General features: G+C 38.3%; 2 protein-coding genes across 5 annotated transcripts in view; one reads left to right on the top strand and one right to left on the bottom strand.

Moving 5' to 3' along the window:
• The window catches only part of trmt61b (tRNA methyltransferase 61B), a 26,672-nt gene extending 10,139 nt beyond the window's left edge, over nt 1-16,533 (top strand). Inside the window, exons 3-7 of one of the 2 annotated variants that reach the window (XM_059982829.1) lie at nt 381-571; nt 2,990-3,081; nt 6,457-6,668; nt 7,491-7,568; nt 15,364-16,533. In XM_059982829.1, coding sequence (XP_059838812.1) covers nt 381-571; nt 2,990-3,081; nt 6,457-6,668; nt 7,491-7,568; nt 15,364-15,407 — 617 coding nt within the window. In that variant the 3' untranslated portion in view covers nt 15,408-16,533. The remainder of the gene's footprint in view (nt 1-380; nt 572-2,989; nt 3,082-6,456; nt 6,669-7,490; nt 7,569-15,363) is intronic. The other variant, XM_059982830.1, reaches the window with a different exon arrangement.
• The window catches only part of spdya (speedy/RINGO cell cycle regulator family member A), a 25,912-nt gene continuing 21,085 nt past the window's right edge, over nt 15,425-20,251 (bottom strand). For all 3 annotated transcript variants that reach the window (XM_059982831.1, XM_059982832.1, XM_059982834.1), the window contains 2 exons: nt 19,803-20,088; nt 15,425-16,178 (listed from right to left, as the gene is read on the bottom strand). In XM_059982831.1, the coding sequence (XP_059838814.1) occupies nt 16,090-16,178; nt 19,803-20,088 (375 nt within the window). In that variant the 3' untranslated portion in view covers nt 15,425-16,089. The remainder of the gene's footprint in view (nt 16,179-19,802; nt 20,089-20,251) is intronic.

Genomic DNA, 20,251 nt, shown 5'->3' with positions numbered 1-20,251 from the left:
AATAATTATGTTTTGGGGTAGGAGCAAACATGAATGAGTTAGGATATAAAATCCTACAATGGTAGTTACATAGGGTTACATATAATATTTTGGACCAGAAGTAACGGTTCAGAAGAGATACATGGAAATTATTATTACTATTATTACTATTCTTCTTAACAATTATTGTCATTGCTTAGTCTAATAGGGTGGAATTACAATTGCACATAATTATCTTTTTAAATGCCTTATTAATTTGTATATTATCTCAATGTGTACTTAACAATGTATAAAAATTATATATTAAAATTAAATTAATTTTTTTAAAAGATAAAAGTGAGAAGATAATTATGTGCACAAAGTTTTCACGCATAATTCATATTGTTTTCTGCCTCTCACAGTGTGGTCTTCTGGACACGTATATAGTTTTGAAGTGAGAAAAGATCACCATAACCGTGCTAAAGGAAATTATCAGTGCTGGCGGAATGCCTATGGAATGGCTCAGGAAAAAGAGTGGCCAAATAATGTTGACTTCATTAATAAAGACATTGTTTTTGCTGCTGATGATATCCAGGGAAAGATATTCGATGCTGTGAGTCACTTATCAGTATTACTAATACTTTCCTGTGGTGTTATGGATTCAAATGCATGCATCCCTTTGGTCTGTCTTCATTCCAACACCAATGGTTTGCAAGCTATGGAACACAGTGATATCTAATTCTCAAGCATCCAACTTCAGCTCTACATGTTGCATTAGATGGCAGATATTGCTGCTCCCTTGCTGGTCTGCCTCCTAACCCTTAATTGCTGGAATTCTCTCTCTAAGTCTCTGTGCCCCTTGTAGCTTCCCTCTATTCAAGTATTTGATTTATCTTAATATGTGTTTCAGTATCAATTCCTCAGCACACTTTGGCTGTACTATTATGTTAAAAATGACCTATAAATCATAAGATGTTGATGCAACTCCTACAGGTGAGCTGACTTAGTGTGCTGTTGTGTGTGTGGCTGAATATTGGAAGAGGCTTATGAATAGTACACTGAGGATTAATGTTACAGCTTTAACAAGGAGAAACTGGAAAAGGAAACATAATGGATTTGGTTGCTATCTTAGTTTGGAAAAATGCACAGGAGGTTTAAAACATGGTGGGTTTAGAGTTATAGAGTCCTATATTCCAAGCTGCCATTATGAACTACCTGGGGTTCCCAACCTTTTTTATGCCATTAAGCAAGGGGTCTGTAGACCCCAGGTTGGGAAGCTCTAAGATTAATTTGGTCTATAGCCTTCTATGCTACAGTGCTTTAATTGCTCATCTAAATAGTAAATGTTGTGATTATACCTTCCTCCAGCATGTTACATTTTCAACAACTGTCTGTATGAAAAAAAAATCAAGTTCCCTTTAAGTCTCCAACCCTTTAACTTGAATATTTGCTCTGGGAGCACCTCTAAATGTTTATCATATGTTGGATTAGGGTTCAGTTCATTGTTTTTTTTATTGTGTTTTTCCCTGTAATTCTAGCATTCTTTATGCTTATTTATGTTTGTTAAATAATCTGTTTGTGGACTTCTATTGTAGCTTTATTTGGTTCTATATTTTTGTAGTTTCTTTGTCTAAGAAGCTAAGGTCTGATTCATTCAGTACCTTCTAAACAGATTTCTGATCTAAACCACTCCAAATGTGTTTGCAAAATAAGGAAAGTGACCCTTATTTATAGCCAGTTATTAACATAGTTAAATTAGTGGCTCTCTCATTAAATCAGAGGCAAGTCATTACTAATCTGTTGTAAAATTATTTAATAATTTTTAAAATATCTGCTTATCTCTACCTGTGCTTCTGGTTCCATTACCCTTCCTTTAGTTTCCTCCTGTTAATCTTGTCAAGCTCTAACTTTCTTTAACGTGACACCTAAACTGTACATTATGAATGTCTTGAATGATATTATTATACTTGTATTCTATCGGAGTGAAAATACTATTTGCTTCTCTTATGCTATTACTTAGAGTCACAGAGCACTACAGCACAGAAACAGGCCCTTCAGCCCATCTATTTATGACCCAATCTATTATGATATAATTTCCAAGGAATTATGGATCAGTATTCCCTTTGTTCTACCACATTCCTCAGTGCCCAACTATTCATTGTGTAAGTGCTACCCTGGTTTGTCTTCCCAAAGTGCAATACCTCACACTGCATTAAATTCCATCTGCCATTTTTCTTGCTTGTCCAGATCATAGCCTTCCTTGCTGTCCCCCAACCTTGGTGTCATCTGCAAATTTGTTGATCCAATTTACCACGTCATCAGCCAAATCATTGATATCGATGATAAGCAACAATAGGCCCAGCACTGATTCCTGCAACATACCATTAGTCAAAGGCCTTCAGTCAGAGAGACAACCATCTTCTACCATTCTCTGGCATGTCCCACTAAGCTGTTGTTGAATCCAGTTGGCCACTTTTTCTTGAATGCCAAACTACTGAACCTTATGCACCAGCCTCCCATGGGGGACTTTGTCATTGGCCTTGCTAATCTCCTGGTAGACAATGTCCACTGCCTTCCTTCATCAACTTTCCTGGTAACCTTCCCAATAACCTTTAAGATTGGTTAGATATAACAACATACACAAAGCCATGTTGATTTGCCCTAATCAGGCCTTGTCTATCCAAATACTTATCCTGTATATTCTGTCCGTTAGAATATTTCCAGTAATGTACCCACTAATGACATTAGGATCACCAGTCTATAATTTCCCTCCTTACTCTTAGAGCCTTTCTTGAACAGTGGAACAATATCTCATGTGTGGTTAATGACATTTTATATACCTTGGCCAGGCAACTTACAGATCTGCTTCTGGGAAATTCTGTATTCTCTGCCCTACAATCCCATTTCATCTTCTTTCCATTTAATTTGCAACCATATTATTTCATAGCTTTGCACATTCAATTGAGTCCTCATCTTCCCATTTTGCTTTCTCGATGAAATGCATTTTAAATGATTTTCCTGTCTTTTGCAGGTTGGTTTGGATATGATAAACCCCCAAGTAGCTTTACCTGTCATCTACACTCACCTCAAGCAAGGTGGAGTTTGTGCAGTGTATCTCACAAAGTAAGTTCATACACTGTAATGTCTGTCCATTTTATTGCCATTGTTCCTGTGAGAAATAAATAATTCACATTTCTGTCATGTCTTTTGTAATCTCAAAATGCCCAGAGTATTCTACAGACTGTGAAGCATTTTCAAAATGCAGCCATTGTTAAAATGTAGACAGGCAATTAGTACATGACATGGGCACACAACTATGACATGCTAATAGCCAGATACTGTAAGCTAATTTTTGCAATTTAGGTTGAGTGATAATAATTAGCCAGGAAACCTGATGAGGACTTGTGTCTTAACTTTGAAAGAGTTTCATGGACTCTTTTGATATGTCTGAATGGAGTGCGATATTTATCTTTTTCATACTTTCTTCTATGAAACTATTCTGTCTGTTGCTTCCATTCAGGCTCTCAAAGTATCAATCTCATTTCCTCTACTTCTGTTCCTGAAACCTCCCTCACATGTTCGTCAATCTCTCCTGATGATTCTACTGTACATGTACACCAGGGGTAGTTTTAGTGGCCAGTTAAATTATCAACAAGCATGTATTTGTGAGGAAACCACAGCACCCAGAGAAAGCCCAAGTGGTCCTGGGAAAAACTCCACACCAATGGCACTGAGATCAGGGTTAACCCTGTGTCACTAGTTCTGCACCAACATAGAACCCTTGTTTTACAGTCCCATTCCAAAGATGGCACCAGTATGTGTCAGCTCAGATGCTGTGTTGATCTTGAGTGTGCAATTCAAACCCATAACCTTTAATCCTGCTAAAATAAGTAAAAAAACAAAGATTCATGATCGTGAAAGCTCTCTGCTGCTTCTCGAGGGGAAGACAGGTGCAGTTATATTTAACTTTTAAGTTACCCCTATAAGTTGTCATCAAAGATAATCTCAGCATTATTATTAATTTGGATAAACTTATTACGGAAAAGTAACCTATTATTACAGCTGACCACATCTGCATTACTGAAAAGGAAAGATAAAAAGTGTAGTAAGATTAATTATGTTACATAGTTGGTAATCATGAACCAATTGCCATTATGGCTAACAGCTGAACCAGAATTAGAATCAGATTTAATATCACCGACATTTGTCATAAAATTTGCTAACTTTATGATAGCTGTACAAAAAATACATGATAAATAAATACTGAGGAAAAAAAAACTATTAAATAGTTAAGTTAAAATAAGTAGTGAAAAATAACAGAAATAAAAAATTAGTGAGGTAGTGTTCATGGTTTCAATGTCCATTTAGAAATGAAATGGCAGAGGGGAAGAATCTGTTCCTGAATTGCTGAGTGTGTGCCTTCAGGCTTCTGTACTTCTTTCCCTATGGTAACAGCATGAAGAGGGCATGTCCTGGGTGGTAGGACGTCGTCCTCACTTCATTGACTCTGAAATATGTTGGAATGCCCTGAAGTCATTCGTTCTCTTTCACAGGGCTAACAAACTTCCAGACTGTCATTTCTTGAAACAACCTGGATTACAAAATAATCATTCACAGTAGGGTGGAACTTGTACTTTGACCCATGACCATTAGATTGGCTTGGTGCCCTATATGCTTCATGTCTTCATTCACAACTGGTCAGGCTGTGGAATACTGACTGACACCAGGGTTTGTATATTTATTCTGTAACAAAAAGGCAAATAAATTGTACCAGGAGTGGCTATCAGATTTTGTGGAAGACCTGTTCATACAGAACCATGTCTTTATTAATGCTTTGTTCCATCTTATGGGAAAATTTCCTGTTTCCTCTCAGAAGCTCTTCTTATTTAGAAATCACAGCTATAGATCCATGTACATACACTCAAGCAAAATAATTTCTGCGATTGGCATTAAGGACCCTGGTCTCTGGTTACACTGATCAGTAATAATGAGTCATGCAGGAATGCGCTGTTTACTTTTACAATTTCCCTCTGGAATTCCATCTAATCTATACTCCCTTCCCCTATCAGAAAATTTTTCATTTCTTGACTTAGACACAAGAGACTGCCGATGCTGGAATATGTAGAAACGCAAAGCTCTGCAGGTCAGGTAACATCCGTGGAGAGGAATGGACAGTTGATACTTCAGGCCGAGACCTTTCATCATCCATTTTTCTCCATAGGTGTTACCTGACCCACCTGAGTTCCTCCAGTGCCTTTGGCATTGCTCCGTCTTCCTTGCCCATGTCACACCATGATTCATACTCTCCTATGTTTCCTCTTTTGGTTAACCCCAAGTACACCCTATCCTTGTTATATGCGGGGGATACGTTCCTCGCAGTCGACGAATAGTATGAAATGCATAATGTGAATAATTATTTAAATGAAGAAAATGGAGAGGGCTTCCTAAATATGCTTTATCTGTAATTTATTCACATTTTCATACCAATATGACACAAAAGCAGTACCACAAGGCATTATGTTTCATCAATTTAAGGTAATATTCAACATAATAAATCATAGAAATTTAACATACTAGGGTGTACAGTACTCACCAACAGTGTGTTTGCTCCGGGAGATAAAGTGGTTGTTGTGGTGTCGGGCAGCTTTACATAGATGAGGTGGATGGTTGTGGGTTGTCAGGATCACATCAAGCACAGCAAGGGGTGAAGGAAGACTCACAGAACTCTTAGAACTGCCGGCAGCAGGAGATGACACCGGTTTGAAGAAAGTGGTGAGGGTTGTTTGCTTGCCAGGATTTTGTTTTTTGGCATAAATTTGCTTGTGGTGAAGAAGGGTTGACTACAGGGAATGACTGAAATGCTGACTCCGTTCTAAACTTGGGTCCATGTCCATCGCCATTTGTGCCAAGTGTTCCAACTTCCACCATTTCCTCACTGTTGGTAAACTCCCAGGATTTTCAAAGTTGTCTGTTGTTTGCAGCATCTTAGAGATAGTTCGCTGTAAAAAATACGCCTTGAATGTAGATCACACCTTAGTTGAGTGGTTGAATCAGTGATGTTGTGTTAGGCGGCAGAAAATGCACTGTTAAGATGAATGCTGTCCAAATGTTTAGGATGGGCTGATGCATTGTCAAGCAACAAAAGATAGGGTGTAGTACCTTGCCCCATACACTTAAATTGGTAAGGCATAGAAAGCTACAAACCAAGTGCTGGTAAATGGCAAACACGAGGAAATCTGCAGATGCTGGAAATTCAAGCAACACGCACAAAATGCTGCCTGGCCTGCTGCGTTTCACCAGCACTTTGTGTAAATGGGTTTAGTTTGGATAGGTACTTGAGTGTCATTATGGATATAGGGAGCTTATGAGCCTGCTTCTATGTTATATGACTTGAACTGTATTTTTCTACAAAGGTACCAGACAAGTGAACGTTATTATTGCAGTTAAAATGTTTGACATTTACTGAGGTTCCAAAGTTCTCTGACTTCCTACTTTTAGTATTACCCAAGTGATTGATCTGCTAGAAGGGATTCGCACTTCCCGCTTGTCCCTCTCATGTGAGAAGATTCTTGAAGTCATTCACAGGGACTGGTTGGTTGCTCCTGCTTTGCGGAAGGATGGCAGCAGAGCTCCACGGGTAGAACCACAATGGAACATGAGTGCTCTTGAGCATGAAGAAGGAGAAGATGCAGGCAAGTTGAAGGATGATGGTAAAGTATTTAATTATGTTGTAAATATATTTTAAACTTAAATGTTGATTAATCCACTATTGTAAGGATTGGAAAGTATAGCTTGTTCAGTGTTTTCAAATTAAAAATTCTTTCCTCACTACGTCTGTGAGAATTGTTAAATTTACGAGTTGCTATTACACACAAGGTACAAGCAATTACTGTAGGTGGCATGGTTGAAGCACCAAGAACTGTTTTATTCATGGAAATTAAATGATTCAAACATCTCTCTGAACATGTGGAATTGGACCTCATATATAAAAAAAAACAAGGGATGTCAATCTGATGAACAAAAAGCTATTCAGAGGGGAGAATCCCAATTTTAATTGCCACTCATAGCTAAGGCTGGAGAAATAACTAATGTATACTCAACTGGTTCAGTGTTTTCATGGTTGGGGGATGTTTTTAAAATGCTTTAAAGTCATTATTTATTCTGATAGTTCTGCTCTGAAGTTTATGCACAGACTTTTATACTTGTACCCTGTTCATGAATTATACATTCACATTTTAAGGATGAACTACACTGCAATTTGTGTATTTATTTCTTGGAGGTGCCAGAGAGTAGCCTCTAAGTGCAGACATGAGTAAGACAGAATGGGTGTGAGTAAAATGAGTATTATATATCTCTTTTAAAGAACCAGCACATGGTAAATGGATTGATTGATGTCTTCTGTGCAGTATGAGTTTGTGTTTTCAAGAAAGGAAGACAATGTATTGAAATATATCAAAAAGAGGTCAAAATGATTTTTAGGATGGTTTCAATAAAGGCAGTGAAGAGATAACCTTGTTTTGCTTTAAATGCAGATGAAGAGGATGGTACTAAACCTTTTTGCACAGTGCCTTATGTTGCTAGACCTCATCACGGACAAGTTTCTCACACAGGTGAGTCCAATTTATAATCAGAATCAGGTTTATTATCACCGGCATGTGTCGTTTAATTTGTTAACTTAGTAGCAGCAGTTCAGTGCAATACATGATATATAAGAAAAAACAAAATAAAAAATAATAATAAGTGAATCAATTAAAGTATATGTATATTGAATAGATTAAAAATAGTGTAAAAACAGAATTTTAATTAACAAGAGTGGGGTAGTGTTCACTGGTTCAATGTTCATTTAGGAATCGGATGGCAGAGGGGAAGAAACTGTTCCTGAATCACGGAGTGTGTGCCTTCAGGCTTCTGTACCTCCTACCTGATGTTAATAATGGGAAAAGGGCATGTCCTGAGTGCTGGAGCCCTTAATAATGGACACTGCCTTGAAGGTGTCCTGGATACTTTGTAAGCTAGTACCCAGGATGGATTCAACTAAATTTACAACCATCTGCAGCTTCTACTGGTCCTGTGCAGTAGCCCCACTCCCCCCAATACCAGACAGTGATGCAGTCTGTCAGAATGCTCTCCATGGTACATCTATAGAAGTTTTTGAGTATTTTTGTTGACATACCAAATCTTTTCAGACTCCTAATGAAGTATAGCCACTGTCTTGCCTTCTTTATAACTGCATCAATATGTTGGGACAGGATTAGATCCTCAGAGATTTTGACACCCGGGAACTTGAAACTGCTCACTCTCTCCACTTCTGATCCCTCTATGTGTTCCTTCATCTTGTTCTTCCAGAAGTCCACAATTAGCTCTTTCGTCTTACTGACATTGAGTGCCAGGTTATTGCTGCAGAACTACTCCACTGGTTAGCATATCTTGCTCCTGTACACCTTCTTGTCACCACCTAAGATTCTACCAACAATGATGATTCTATCATCAGCAAATTTATAGATGGTATTTGAGCTATGCCTAGCCTCACAGTCATGTGTATAGAGAGAGTAGAGCAGTGGGCTAAGCACACACCCCTGAGGTGCACCAGTGTTGATTGTCAACAAGGAGGAGATGTTATCACCAATCCACACAGATTGTAGTCTTCTGGTTAAGAAGTTGAGGGAGATACAGAGGCCCAAGTTCTGCAACTTCTCAATCAGGATTGTGGGAATGATGGTATTAAATGCTGAGCTATAGTTGATGAACAGCACCCTGACAAAGGTGTTTGTGTTGTCCAGGTGGTCTAAAGCCGTGTGAAGAACCATTGAGTTTGCGTCTGCCATTGACCTATTGGGGCGATGGCAAATTGCATTGGGTCCAGGTCATTGCTGAGGCAGGAGTTCAGTCTAGTCATGACCAACCTCTACCGGTCAGTAGTCATTAAGGCAGCTCAAATTCTTAGGCAGTAGTATAATTGTTGCCTTTTTGAAGCAAGTGGGAACTTCCACCTGTAGCAGTGAGAGGTTGAAAATGTCCTTGAATACTCCCGCCAGTTGGTTGGCACAGGTTTTCAGAGCCTTACCAGGTACTCCATCAGGACCTTCTGCCTAGAGAGGGATCACCCTCTTTAAAGACAGCCTAACGTCGGCCTCCGAGACAGAAATCACAGGGTCATCAGGTGCAGCAGAGGTCTTCACAGCTGTAGTTATATTCTCCCTTTCAAAGCAGGCATAGAAGGCGTTGAGTTCATCTGGTAGTGAAGCATCACTGCCACTCACAATATTGGGTTTCGTTTTATAGGAAGTAATGTCTGATAAACCCTGCCAGAGTTGTTGTACATCCGATGTCATCTCCAACTTCGTTCAAAATTGTCATTTTTCCCTTGAAATAGCCCTCCACAAATCATACCTGGTTTTCTGGTACAGGCCTGGGTCGCCAGGCTTGAATGCCACAGATCTGGCCTTCAGCAGATGACATACTTCCTGGTTCATCCACAGCTTCTGGTTTGGGAATGTACAGTAAGTCTTTCTAGGCACACTCATCCACACAGGTTTTAATGAAGTCGGTAACAACTGAAGCATAATCATCCAGATTCAAAGATGAATCCCTGAATACAGTCCAGTCCACCAATTCAAAGCGGTCGCATTGGTGCTCCTGTGCTTCCCTTGTCCATACCTTCTTGGTCCGCACTACTGGTGCTGCAGTCTTCAGTTTCTGCTTATACTCGGGGAGTAGAAATACAGCCAGGTGATCAGACTTTCTGAAGTGAGGGTGTGGAGTAGCACAGTAGGCATTCTTGATGCTGGTGTAGCAATGGTCCAGTGTGTTGTTTCCTCTAGTATTGCAAGCGATCTGTTGATGGTAGTTGCTTAGTGACTTTTTCAGACTGGCCTGGTTAAAATCTCCCAAAACGATGGTGAAAGCATTAGGATGTACTGTTTTGTGCATGTTGATCCCATTGCTTAGATCATCTAAAGCCTGATTGACATTGGCTTGAGGTGGAATATATACTGCTACCAAAATGACCCCAGAGAACTCCTGTGGTAGGTTAAAAGGACGGCACTTAACTACTAGATATTCCAGGTTGTTGAGCAGAATTGGGTCAGCACTGATATATTTGTGTAACAAGAAGAGTTGATCATGAGGCATACTCCTCCACCTCTGCTTCTGAGAGTCTCTATCGATCTATCCTGACGGTGTATAGTAAACCTGTCGATCTGAATTTCTGCATCCTGTATGGAAGGGGTTAACCAGAATTTCGTGAAACAAAGGGCACACGTAGTCCTGATGTCCCTCTGATTCAGCACCCTGGCTCTGAGATCATCGATTTTATTCCCCAAAGACTGCACGTTTGCCAGCAAGATCATTGGTATTGGGGGTTTTAAATCCCATTTCCTTAAATTCACTTTTATCCCTGATCTACAGCCATGCTTCCTGCATGGGATCTTACATAGATGCTTCTGTCCACAATCAGTATTGTTTCATTAGTTTTAAGCAGTGATAGTTCGTTTAAATGCATTAAGACATCTTTGTTGATTGTACTGACCTTGGAAGCAGTTGTGCTTTTTAGCTGTATCAGGCTGAAACGGGAATATTTAATCGTATCCGTTGAGAATACAGCTGCTACTCGAGTCGCTCCTGGGCAACCCAGAAGTAAATAAGACCATAGCTCATAAGACATAGGAGCAGAATTAAGCCAATTATCCCATCGAGCCTGCTCCATCATTCGATCATAACTGTTTTATTATCTCTCTCAACTCAATCTTCCTGCCTTCTACTCTTAATGTCTGATGCCCTTCCTAATCAAGAACTTATCAATCTCCACTTTAAATATACCCAATGACCTGGCCTCCACAGCAGTTTGTGGTATTGAATTTCACCACCCGCTAGCTAAAGAAATTCCTCATCTCTTTTCCTTGTAATCTGTGCCCTTTGGTCCTAGATTCTTCCACTATAGGAGACATTCTTTCCATATTCACTCTATCTAAGCCTTTCAATGTTTGATAGGTTTCAGTGATATTCTATTACCATGCTCCCCACCATCCTACTAAACTTCTGCGAGTACAGGCCCAAAGCCATTAAATGTTCTTCATAAGTTAATCCTTTCATTCCAGGGAGCACTCTTGTGAACCTTCTCTGGACGTTCTCCAATGCTAGCACATCTTTTCTTAGATATGGAGCCCAAAACTACAAACATTTGTACTTGCAATACTCCAAATGCAGACCAATGCAGCCTGATAAAGCTTCAGCATTACGTCCTTGCTTTTATGTTCTAGCCCTCTTGAAAAGAATGCCAATATTGCATTTGTTTTCCTTACTACCAACTGAACCTGCAAGTTAACCTTTAAGAAATCCTGTACAAGTTGCTTTGCACTTCTGATTTTTGAATTTGCTCCCGTTTACAAAATAGTCTATGCCTTTATTCTTTCTGCCAAAATGCATGACCACACACTTCCCTTTGTTATATTCCATATGCCACTTTTTTTCTCATTCTCCCAATCTGTCCAAATTCTTCTGCAGATTCTTCGCTTTATCAATGCTACCTGCCTCTCCACCTATCTTTGTATTGTCTACAAACCTCACAATGCCAGCATTTATATTGTTCATATTGACACATATAATGTGAAAAAATTGGTCCCAACACTGACCCCTGCAGAGCACCACTCGTCATCAATAGCTTACTGAAAAAGACCCCCCTTCTTCCCACTCTACCTCCTGCCAGTCAGCCAATCTTCTGTTCACGCTCGTATCTTTCCCGTAATACCATGGGCTCTTAATCTTGATTAGCAGCCTCCTGTGTGGGACCTTGTCAAATGCCTTCTGAAAATCCAAGTTAACATCCACTGACTCCTTTGTTTATCCTGTCTTATTTCCTCAAAGAATTAAAGCGATTTGTTAGGCAAGATTTCCCCTTTCCTCATATTTGACTTGATATTTGATATTTGACTTTGGCCTAGTTTGCCTACAAATACCTGGAAACCTCATCCTTAATAGTAGACTTCAACATCTTGTGATAGCTGAAGTCAGCCTAACTGGCTTATAAATTCCTGTCTTTTGCTTCCCTCCCTTCATGAAGGGTGGAGTGACACTTGCAATTTTCCAGTCTTTCACTAGTAATACTTTCACATTATCTTCAGCCACCTCTTTCAGAACACTAAGGTATAGTCCATCTGGTCCAGGTGACATCAGACCTTTCAGCTTCCCAAGAACCTTGATAATAGTGACTGTGATCACTTTTTACCTGATAAGTAAAATTTTTGGCATACTGCTGCGTCTTCCAGTGAAGACTGATGCAAAATGAGTTCATCCACTATTTTTGTCTCCCATTGCTACCTCTCTAACTTCATTTTCCAGCAGTCCAATATCCACTCTCTTTTTATATACCTGAAAAAAATATTATGGTGTCCTCTTTGAAATTAATGGCTAGATGACCTTCATATTTTATCTTTTCTCTCATTGCTTTTATAGTTGGCTCCTGTTGGTTTTTAAGTGCTTCGTAATCATTTATCTTCCCACATTGCTCTTTTGCTGATTTTCACATCCCTTGTCAGCCATGGTTACCTCATCCTCCCTTCAGGATTCTTCTTCTTTGGGATGAACCGACCCTGTACTTTCTGATTTACTCCCAGAAACTCCAGTCATTGCTGCTTTGTCATCATCCCTGCTAACTTCTCCTTACAATCAAATTTGGTTAGCTCCTCTCTCATGCCTCTGTAGTTCCCTTTACTGCACTGTAGTACTGACATATTTGATTTTAGCTTCTCCCTCTCAAACTGCAGGGTGAATTTTATATTATGATCATTGTCTCCTAAAGGTTCCTTTACCTTGAGGTCCCTAATCAAATCTGGTTTATTCTACATAGTCCTTCTGTTGGGATCCAGCTGATTTTCCCCAATCTATCTGTAAAGTGGAACTCCCCCATGACTGTTGTAACATACACTGTTTATATGCATCTTCTATTTTCTGTTGTAATTTATACCTCACATCCTGGCCACTGTTCAGATGCCTGTAGGCATTTTTGCCTACAGTACCACTGCTCACTGAATAATTTTTTTTTGTTGTTTTTCCACACCATTCTCTAAATCTAGAGACAGTTGTGTATGAAAACCCCAGAACAGCAATTTCTAAGATACACAAATCATTCCATCTGGCATCATCAACAATCATTCCAGAGTCAGTCACTTAGATTACACTTCTTTCCCATTCTGATATTTGGACTTAACAATAACTGAACCTCTTGATCATGTTTGTATGCTCTTATGCATTGAGTTGCTGCCACATGATTGGCTGATTAGATTTTTTCATTAACAAGCAGGTGTGCAGGTGTACCTAATAAAGTGGCGACTGAGTATAAATCCCATCAGGATCTTTTTATCCTTGCAATTTCTTAACTCTTCTCAGAAGGATTCAACAATTTCTTAACCTGTCACTTATTTCTAAGGATTTGATTTCATTTTTTGCCAACAGAGCCACCACTGCCCCTTCTGCCTGCCTGCCTGCCTGCCCTTTTGAATTCCAGCTGTGATCTTCTTTCAGTCACGACTCAGTGATGCTTATCTGACAATTTATAACTACACTAGAAGATTATCTACTTTATTCCATACACTGCATGTATTCAAATTTAACACCTTTAGTCCTGTATTCATTACCCTTTTCAATTTTGTCTCCATGTTACTGGAAGTTAATTTCTTATCCTTTCCTAAACTTTGTCCTTTTTTTTTATTGTGGAGACTTCTGTAACATCTCCTGCACTTTCCCTCCCTTTTACTTTATCCTTACTTTTCTAAACTGTTGAACTCAATCCCCTACTATTTAGTTTAAATCCCTATCCACAGCCCTCGTTATATAGTTTTCCAGTGCCCTACTTCCAACATGCTTTGGGAGAAGCCTGTCCCATTGGAACAGCTCCATTCTTCCACAATACCAGTGCCATTGTCCCATGATTTCAAACCCACTTCTCCCACGCCAGTCTTTGAGCCATACATTTAGTTCTCTAATTTTATTAATCCTGTGCCAATTTGCATGTGGCTCAGGTAACAATCCAGAGATTGTTACCTTTTTGTTCTGCATTTTAACTTAGTCCTTAGCTGCTCAAATTCTGTCAGCAGAAGCACTTTCCTTGTTTTAACTATGTCCACAAGGACCATGACAACTGGATCTTTCTCTTACCACTCCAAATTCCTTTGCATGTCAGTTGAGCTGTCCCAAGCCCGGGCACCAGACAGATGGCACAGCCTTTGATGCTTGTGAAAGAGTAGTGTGTATATACCCCTGACTATACTATCCCCAATTATAACAATTCTGCATCCCCCCCCCCCCCGAATGACTCCCTGAACCAGTTCAGTAGCTCATCCTTCTTACGGCCCCCACCCTCAGCCTCACAGAGAGCAACAATTCATTGTTTTATTTCCTGAATATATTTTGTTCTCAACTTGATATCATATATTTGGTGCACGTGACCAATCCTCCTCCAGCCTCCAGCATTAAAGCAGGCTCTCTGGTCATTTGTTCAGATGGTATTTATGGAAATTTGCAGTTTACAACTTTACTACTAGAACAGTGATTGCACTTCTGCCCGTTGGTTCAAAAGAAACACTGGAACAAACACAAAGTGAGCAGGGTGCTAACTAAGTTACAAGTTGTGTCTTTTTTCTTAATCAATCTACAAACTATGGGAAACAAGTTCTAATATTTGCATGGCTCCTTCAATTTTATTGCACAGTTCAGCATTTTTAAATTAAATTACAGGATATGAGCATCACAAAGCCAAGCTTTTTTGCCTGTTCGTGATTGGTCATAAGAGGGTGGCAAGAACCCTTGCCTACTAGTGCATTTACGTAGTAATTGAGTCGGCTACAGTCCTATTGAAGAGCTAGTGATGGATGAGGAAAAGCAGGAAAAACTCAACACTGTTGGAGAGTGGGTGGGGTTGTCAGCTTCCAGCAACATTCTCCTTGCTGAGTAGGTATTAGTATTATAGAATAGTGAGCAAATGATTCATTAATCAGGTAGGGTTACACTGTTCAGACAATGTTCACTGTTTTTCCTCCATATATGTTCTGTTTCCAGCAGTTATTTTTGTTTCAGGTTTACTGCAGCTGGACCTTATTTTTTTTTAAATCGAAGTATGTAAATATCACCATATACTCTCTTGAGATTCATTTTCTTGCAGGCTTTCAGAGTAAGATAAAGTGATATTTTAATCTAGGGAATGATAAATTTTGAGGGCTTAAAAGAGGGAGGTATTAAAGGCATTAAAAATCAGAAAACAGTCTAACAGCAAAAAGCAACACAAGGCCTGATGATAAGTATCTGTACCCTGACTTGTTGGATAACACCCAGTTCTATATTCTATCATTATGCATAAAGTTGTTATATTTGTAATAAGCAATTCTCAGTTTTCTATGTTTTCTCCTAAAATAGCTTTCCTTGTCAAGCTGAGGAAACTTAAACCTGCCCTTCAGTGAAACCAGGACCCATGGAATGAAGAGTTTAAAAACATCTGAATTTGCTGGATATATTGTAAAGTTCTAATCTGTACATAAAATTATATTTTTTTTGGTATTTTCTCTTGCTTATATTGTGTTTTTACAAATATTTTACAGGCAGGAAGGGCAAGATAGAAAATTACTTAAACATAGGATTCCTAGAATAAATTCATGTCCACAAAAAGAAACATGTTTGCTGGTGGACAGGTAGTAAATTACTTTAAATAGTAACCATTGAACAAAAAGGAAAAATGTAAATTTGATTAGTATGAGACCAAATCAAACCTACCTGTTTCAATCTAATAATCACTGTGCAGCACTAGAATATTTTAACCACATCTGCAATGATAGTCATGAAAAATGTTTGTAAAGCACATTTCATTTCTTTAAGAATTTCATACAGGGTCATATCTTAATTTATATCAGCAGAGTATGTTAATATATTCACACTGTAAAATAACATCAGTGATGCAATTCAGTGTGAGCTTGTAAAGAAATGATCCCTTTGATGATGGTTATTAACAGGGAAGTGTCAGTTCTTCACTTTTTCATTTCCGGTATGTTTGCAATAGAAGGAATCTGATGATGTTAAAAGTAGGATATCCATCCTCTCTTCTGCATATTACTGTGACATGAATCCAACATTATTTGCAATGCAACCTTACTCCTCATTTCCATTAAACCAGTCCATGGATGGGTCATATACACCAGGGTTGTAATTTCTTCCCCCATTTTGTTTGGTTTGATTGTCTAAAAGAGGGGGAAAATGTTGAAAATATAGTTGTGCATATATTATACAAAACAAATCACAAAAGAATGAACTGACAAGATGCATGGGGACTGAACCAAACAGATAATTGGCAAATCATAAACACAACATTATGTGGGCTACAGATGGGGATAGTTGATAAAATTACACAATATAATTCAAGACTCTGCTTGTTATGGTCCATGTAATGTAATAATTCATTTGCTTATTATAACAAAGAGAAAAGGGTCCAGCTTTGACAATGATTTAACCCTTCACTAAACAAGCAGCCTTCAGATGTGAAATTCATTGTGAATACCCATTTATGACAATAAATATCATTCTTTTTGCCTCCAGTCACCTTTATTGCCCACGTACATATTTTCAACTGTACATTTCAATATTTGATGTAAATGAAACAAGTCTTGGTAATAATATTTGTACTGGTAGGACAACGGATTTCGCTGTTACAGGATTAAAGATTTTTTTTGCTATATCAAGTCTGACTAACTGATATGCTAAGCAATAATAGAACAATACTGTATCTGTACAGGCTCTTTGGTGCTGAGCATGATACCCAAAAGCCTCCTGACTGCTACTATTGTATTCCTTTACTACCTACCATTACTATTCCAAGCACCGATCACTCAGTATAAAAACAAATGTTTCCCCTTTCATTGTAAAGCCCTGGCCTTTAGTGTTTGACATTTCTGGAGAAAAAAGATTCTGTCTGCATCAGATTTTATGGAGTTCTATCAGGTCTCCCCTCAACCACTAATGCTCTAGAGCAGGGGTTCCCAACTTTTATTATGCCATGGATCCCAGGTTGGGAACCCCTGCTCTAGAGAAAACAATCCAGAGTTTGTCCAACATGTCCTTGGAGCTAAGACCCGTCTGATCCGGGCAGTATACTAATAAACCTCTTCTATGCCCTTTCCAAAGCTTCCATATTCTTGCTGAAATGCAGCTTAACTAAAGTTTTGTACAACTGCAACATGATTTCTTGCCCCTCACACTTAGTTCTTTGACCAATGAAGGCATGTCTTCTTTTTCACTACTTACATTGCCATTTTCAGCGAGGTTTGGACTCGGACCATAAGATCACTCTGCCATTAACTATTTAAAATGCAACACTGCTTCTTTGGCTGTATTAAGCTCAACCTGTCACTTCTCTACTATGGACAAGCTAGAAAACTTTTCAGCTTACATTATTACATTATGGACAACATTTTAATTAACATGAATTATGAATTGAAATAACAAAGGTGATTACAAAAAATGGTGCGTCATAGGAAAACTTCATGCTGATTTTCATGATCAGAGCCCAAAATCCACAATGTACACCCAAATGTAGTCAGGAAGCAAAATCTTTGTTGAACAATGTGATTGCTCATTTAACAGCACAAGAAACAGGAGCAGAAAAGGGACCACAGGCCCACTTTGCCATTCAATCCTTCTCATTAACACCATTTCCATGTTCTCCCCATCCCCCTTGATGGATGAACAGCATAAAGGCTTATAATTTAGAGTAATTTTCTGTCTTTACGTTCTACCGCTACTGCAAAACAACAAATTTCTCACCATTAAAATCAGTGATAATAAATCTGATTCTGAGTCTCCCTCATTACAGAATGACAAAAGGATTTCAATTGCATTAAAGAAAATCTTAAGTGACATCAGCTTTGAACCAAATCATAAGGATAAAGAATTAAACTTGTCAGAAAATAGTAAAATAAAATCAAATATTTCAAGGTGCTGGAAATCTAAAATAAAAATTAAAAATGCTGAAAATATTTGACAGGTCAGGCAGCATTTGTGAAGAGATAAAGTTAACATTTCAGGTCAATCACCTTTCATCAGAACTGGATGACTTGTTATGTTTTGTAATTTCTGCTTTTGCTGTCAGTCAGAATTCTACAATCAGTACTCCTCACACAACTTTTGAAAAAGTGTGAATACTGCACAGCAGCATCCATTTCTGCTAGTTATGATTTTTTCTTACAAGTACATGTTTTAGTTATACATTTACATATAACAGCCATGTGATTACTAATATAGAATCACTTTTAACATTGATAAATACATTTGTTGAAAACCTGATGAAAATTTTCACAAACGTATATCAATGGTGCCAGGGCCACCCCAATTATGCTATCATTTTGTGGGTTGCTGATGAACATAGAATTCCCCTTGCACTCTGTATATTTCAAATAATAGAAGGCATATTCCCTTGTTAAAAAGTTATAGTGTGACACTAAACAGAAATGGGCCACTTACAACCCCTCCCAAGTTCCTAGAACCAAAGAGCATCCACTTACAATATTATTTTCTGTTTCTCTAATAACTCCCCTAAGATTCTATCATTAGGCACTTTGCAGTGGCCAATTAACTTAACAATCTGCATATCTTCAGGATGTGGGAGGAAATCATAGCACCTGATGGAAAATCAACATGATTATGGGGAACATGTGTACGTGCTCACAGACAGAATCCCAGGTCAGGATTGAAGTGGTCTATTGAAACCGCAAGGCAGCAGCTCTACTAGCTTTGCCATTATGCTGCCTCAATTGTGACACCCATCACGGAGCGACATAAACGAGCAAGCTCATCCATAAACTATCAATAGAAATGCTCCTATTTTAGAAAAAAATGGGTTTCAAGTAAAAAAAAATGCATTTGTACAGGACATAGATAAGCCTAGCCAATGTACCTTACACATTTATTTTGGATATTGGAGCCAAGTTAAACTTAATGTTGAATTACTGTTATGTTTCCAGGGATGAGACGAGATTAGATTGTGTCTTAATCAGGACAGCAACAATATTAAATGAAATATGTAAAGATCTGGATGGATAAATAAAATAAATATAATACATAAAAACACTAAAGTATTGATAATAAATCAGCATAAACTTTGGTCCCCAAACATACGAAAGTAGAATATATTTTTTAGAGAGGTCATTCAAAACAAAATTATACATTGCAATTGAAAGAGAGAGTACTGTGACCTTTACAGTACAGTGCTATAAAGTAGCTAACCCAGCTTTTCAGCAGTGAAATCTTAATTGTGCATCTGTTAATCTACATTCAAGCACTCCAGCTTTCTCATGGATAGTTTCCCATCTTCCATTTTCTGGAGTCTCAAAGCTTTGCTGTCCATATCCTAACTTTCTAAGTCCCATCCACCTACTATCCTGTACCTTCATACAATAAAATAATATAGCTGGTGGCTTAACTTAAATTTTAATCACTACTCCATGGTCTTACACCTATCCATCTCTGTAAATTGTACCAGCACTCCAATTCCGGTTTCTTATGAATTACTGATTTTAATTACACATTTGGAGAATAAATTTGGTTATCAAGGCTAAGTTCATAATTACCAAGTATCTTGGTAAGACAAATTCTGCTCTTGGTCAAGCTTTTGGTACTCTGTTCTACCTATCTGGATCTGATACCCCTCTGAAGGGCCTTGGTATATTTGAGTAAATTACCAGCATTATACAATTGTTTTTATGCTGCTAAATGCCAAGTGTTAAAGGCTCCATAATTCATTTTGCACTATATTGTTCCCATGATTCCACCACCATATGTACTTTAAGTTTGACATGTTATAGGATTCTTACCCATTGTTGTATAGCAAATAGCAGACTTCAGATTATCTGGTTGTTGCTTAGGATTGCTCTGATGAAAATCTTTCTTCCTTATAATTAGACTTTCACAAGAGGAAGATGATGATATATGCATGCTGAGATAATCGTCTTTCTGGGTGCAGAGTGAACAATAAATGGGTGTACAACTTGGACCCCGAGGTATTTTGACTTCATTTTGTGTGTATCTTCTGATGGCACCACTATGATGTAATGGCCTTATTCGTTGCCAGATATAATGAGACGGAGCAATTGCCATTACCTGTAATAATAAAATTGTGTGACAGATATGATGGTGGCCCAGAAATATACAAATCTAGAATTACTCCTATTTTTCTATAATGTATATTAGATTTATTATTGGTTCTGATAACTGTAAGATTCTGAAAAATGCACCTGGCAATAGGAGGCAACTATTGCTGCAA

Source organism: Hypanus sabinus, chromosome 10 (genome assembly GCF_030144855.1).
Source record: "Hypanus sabinus isolate sHypSab1 chromosome 10, sHypSab1.hap1, whole genome shotgun sequence".
Taxonomy (NCBI): Eukaryota; Metazoa; Chordata; class Chondrichthyes; order Myliobatiformes; family Dasyatidae; genus Hypanus; species Hypanus sabinus.
This window is presented reverse-complemented; position numbering and strand designations above follow the sequence as displayed.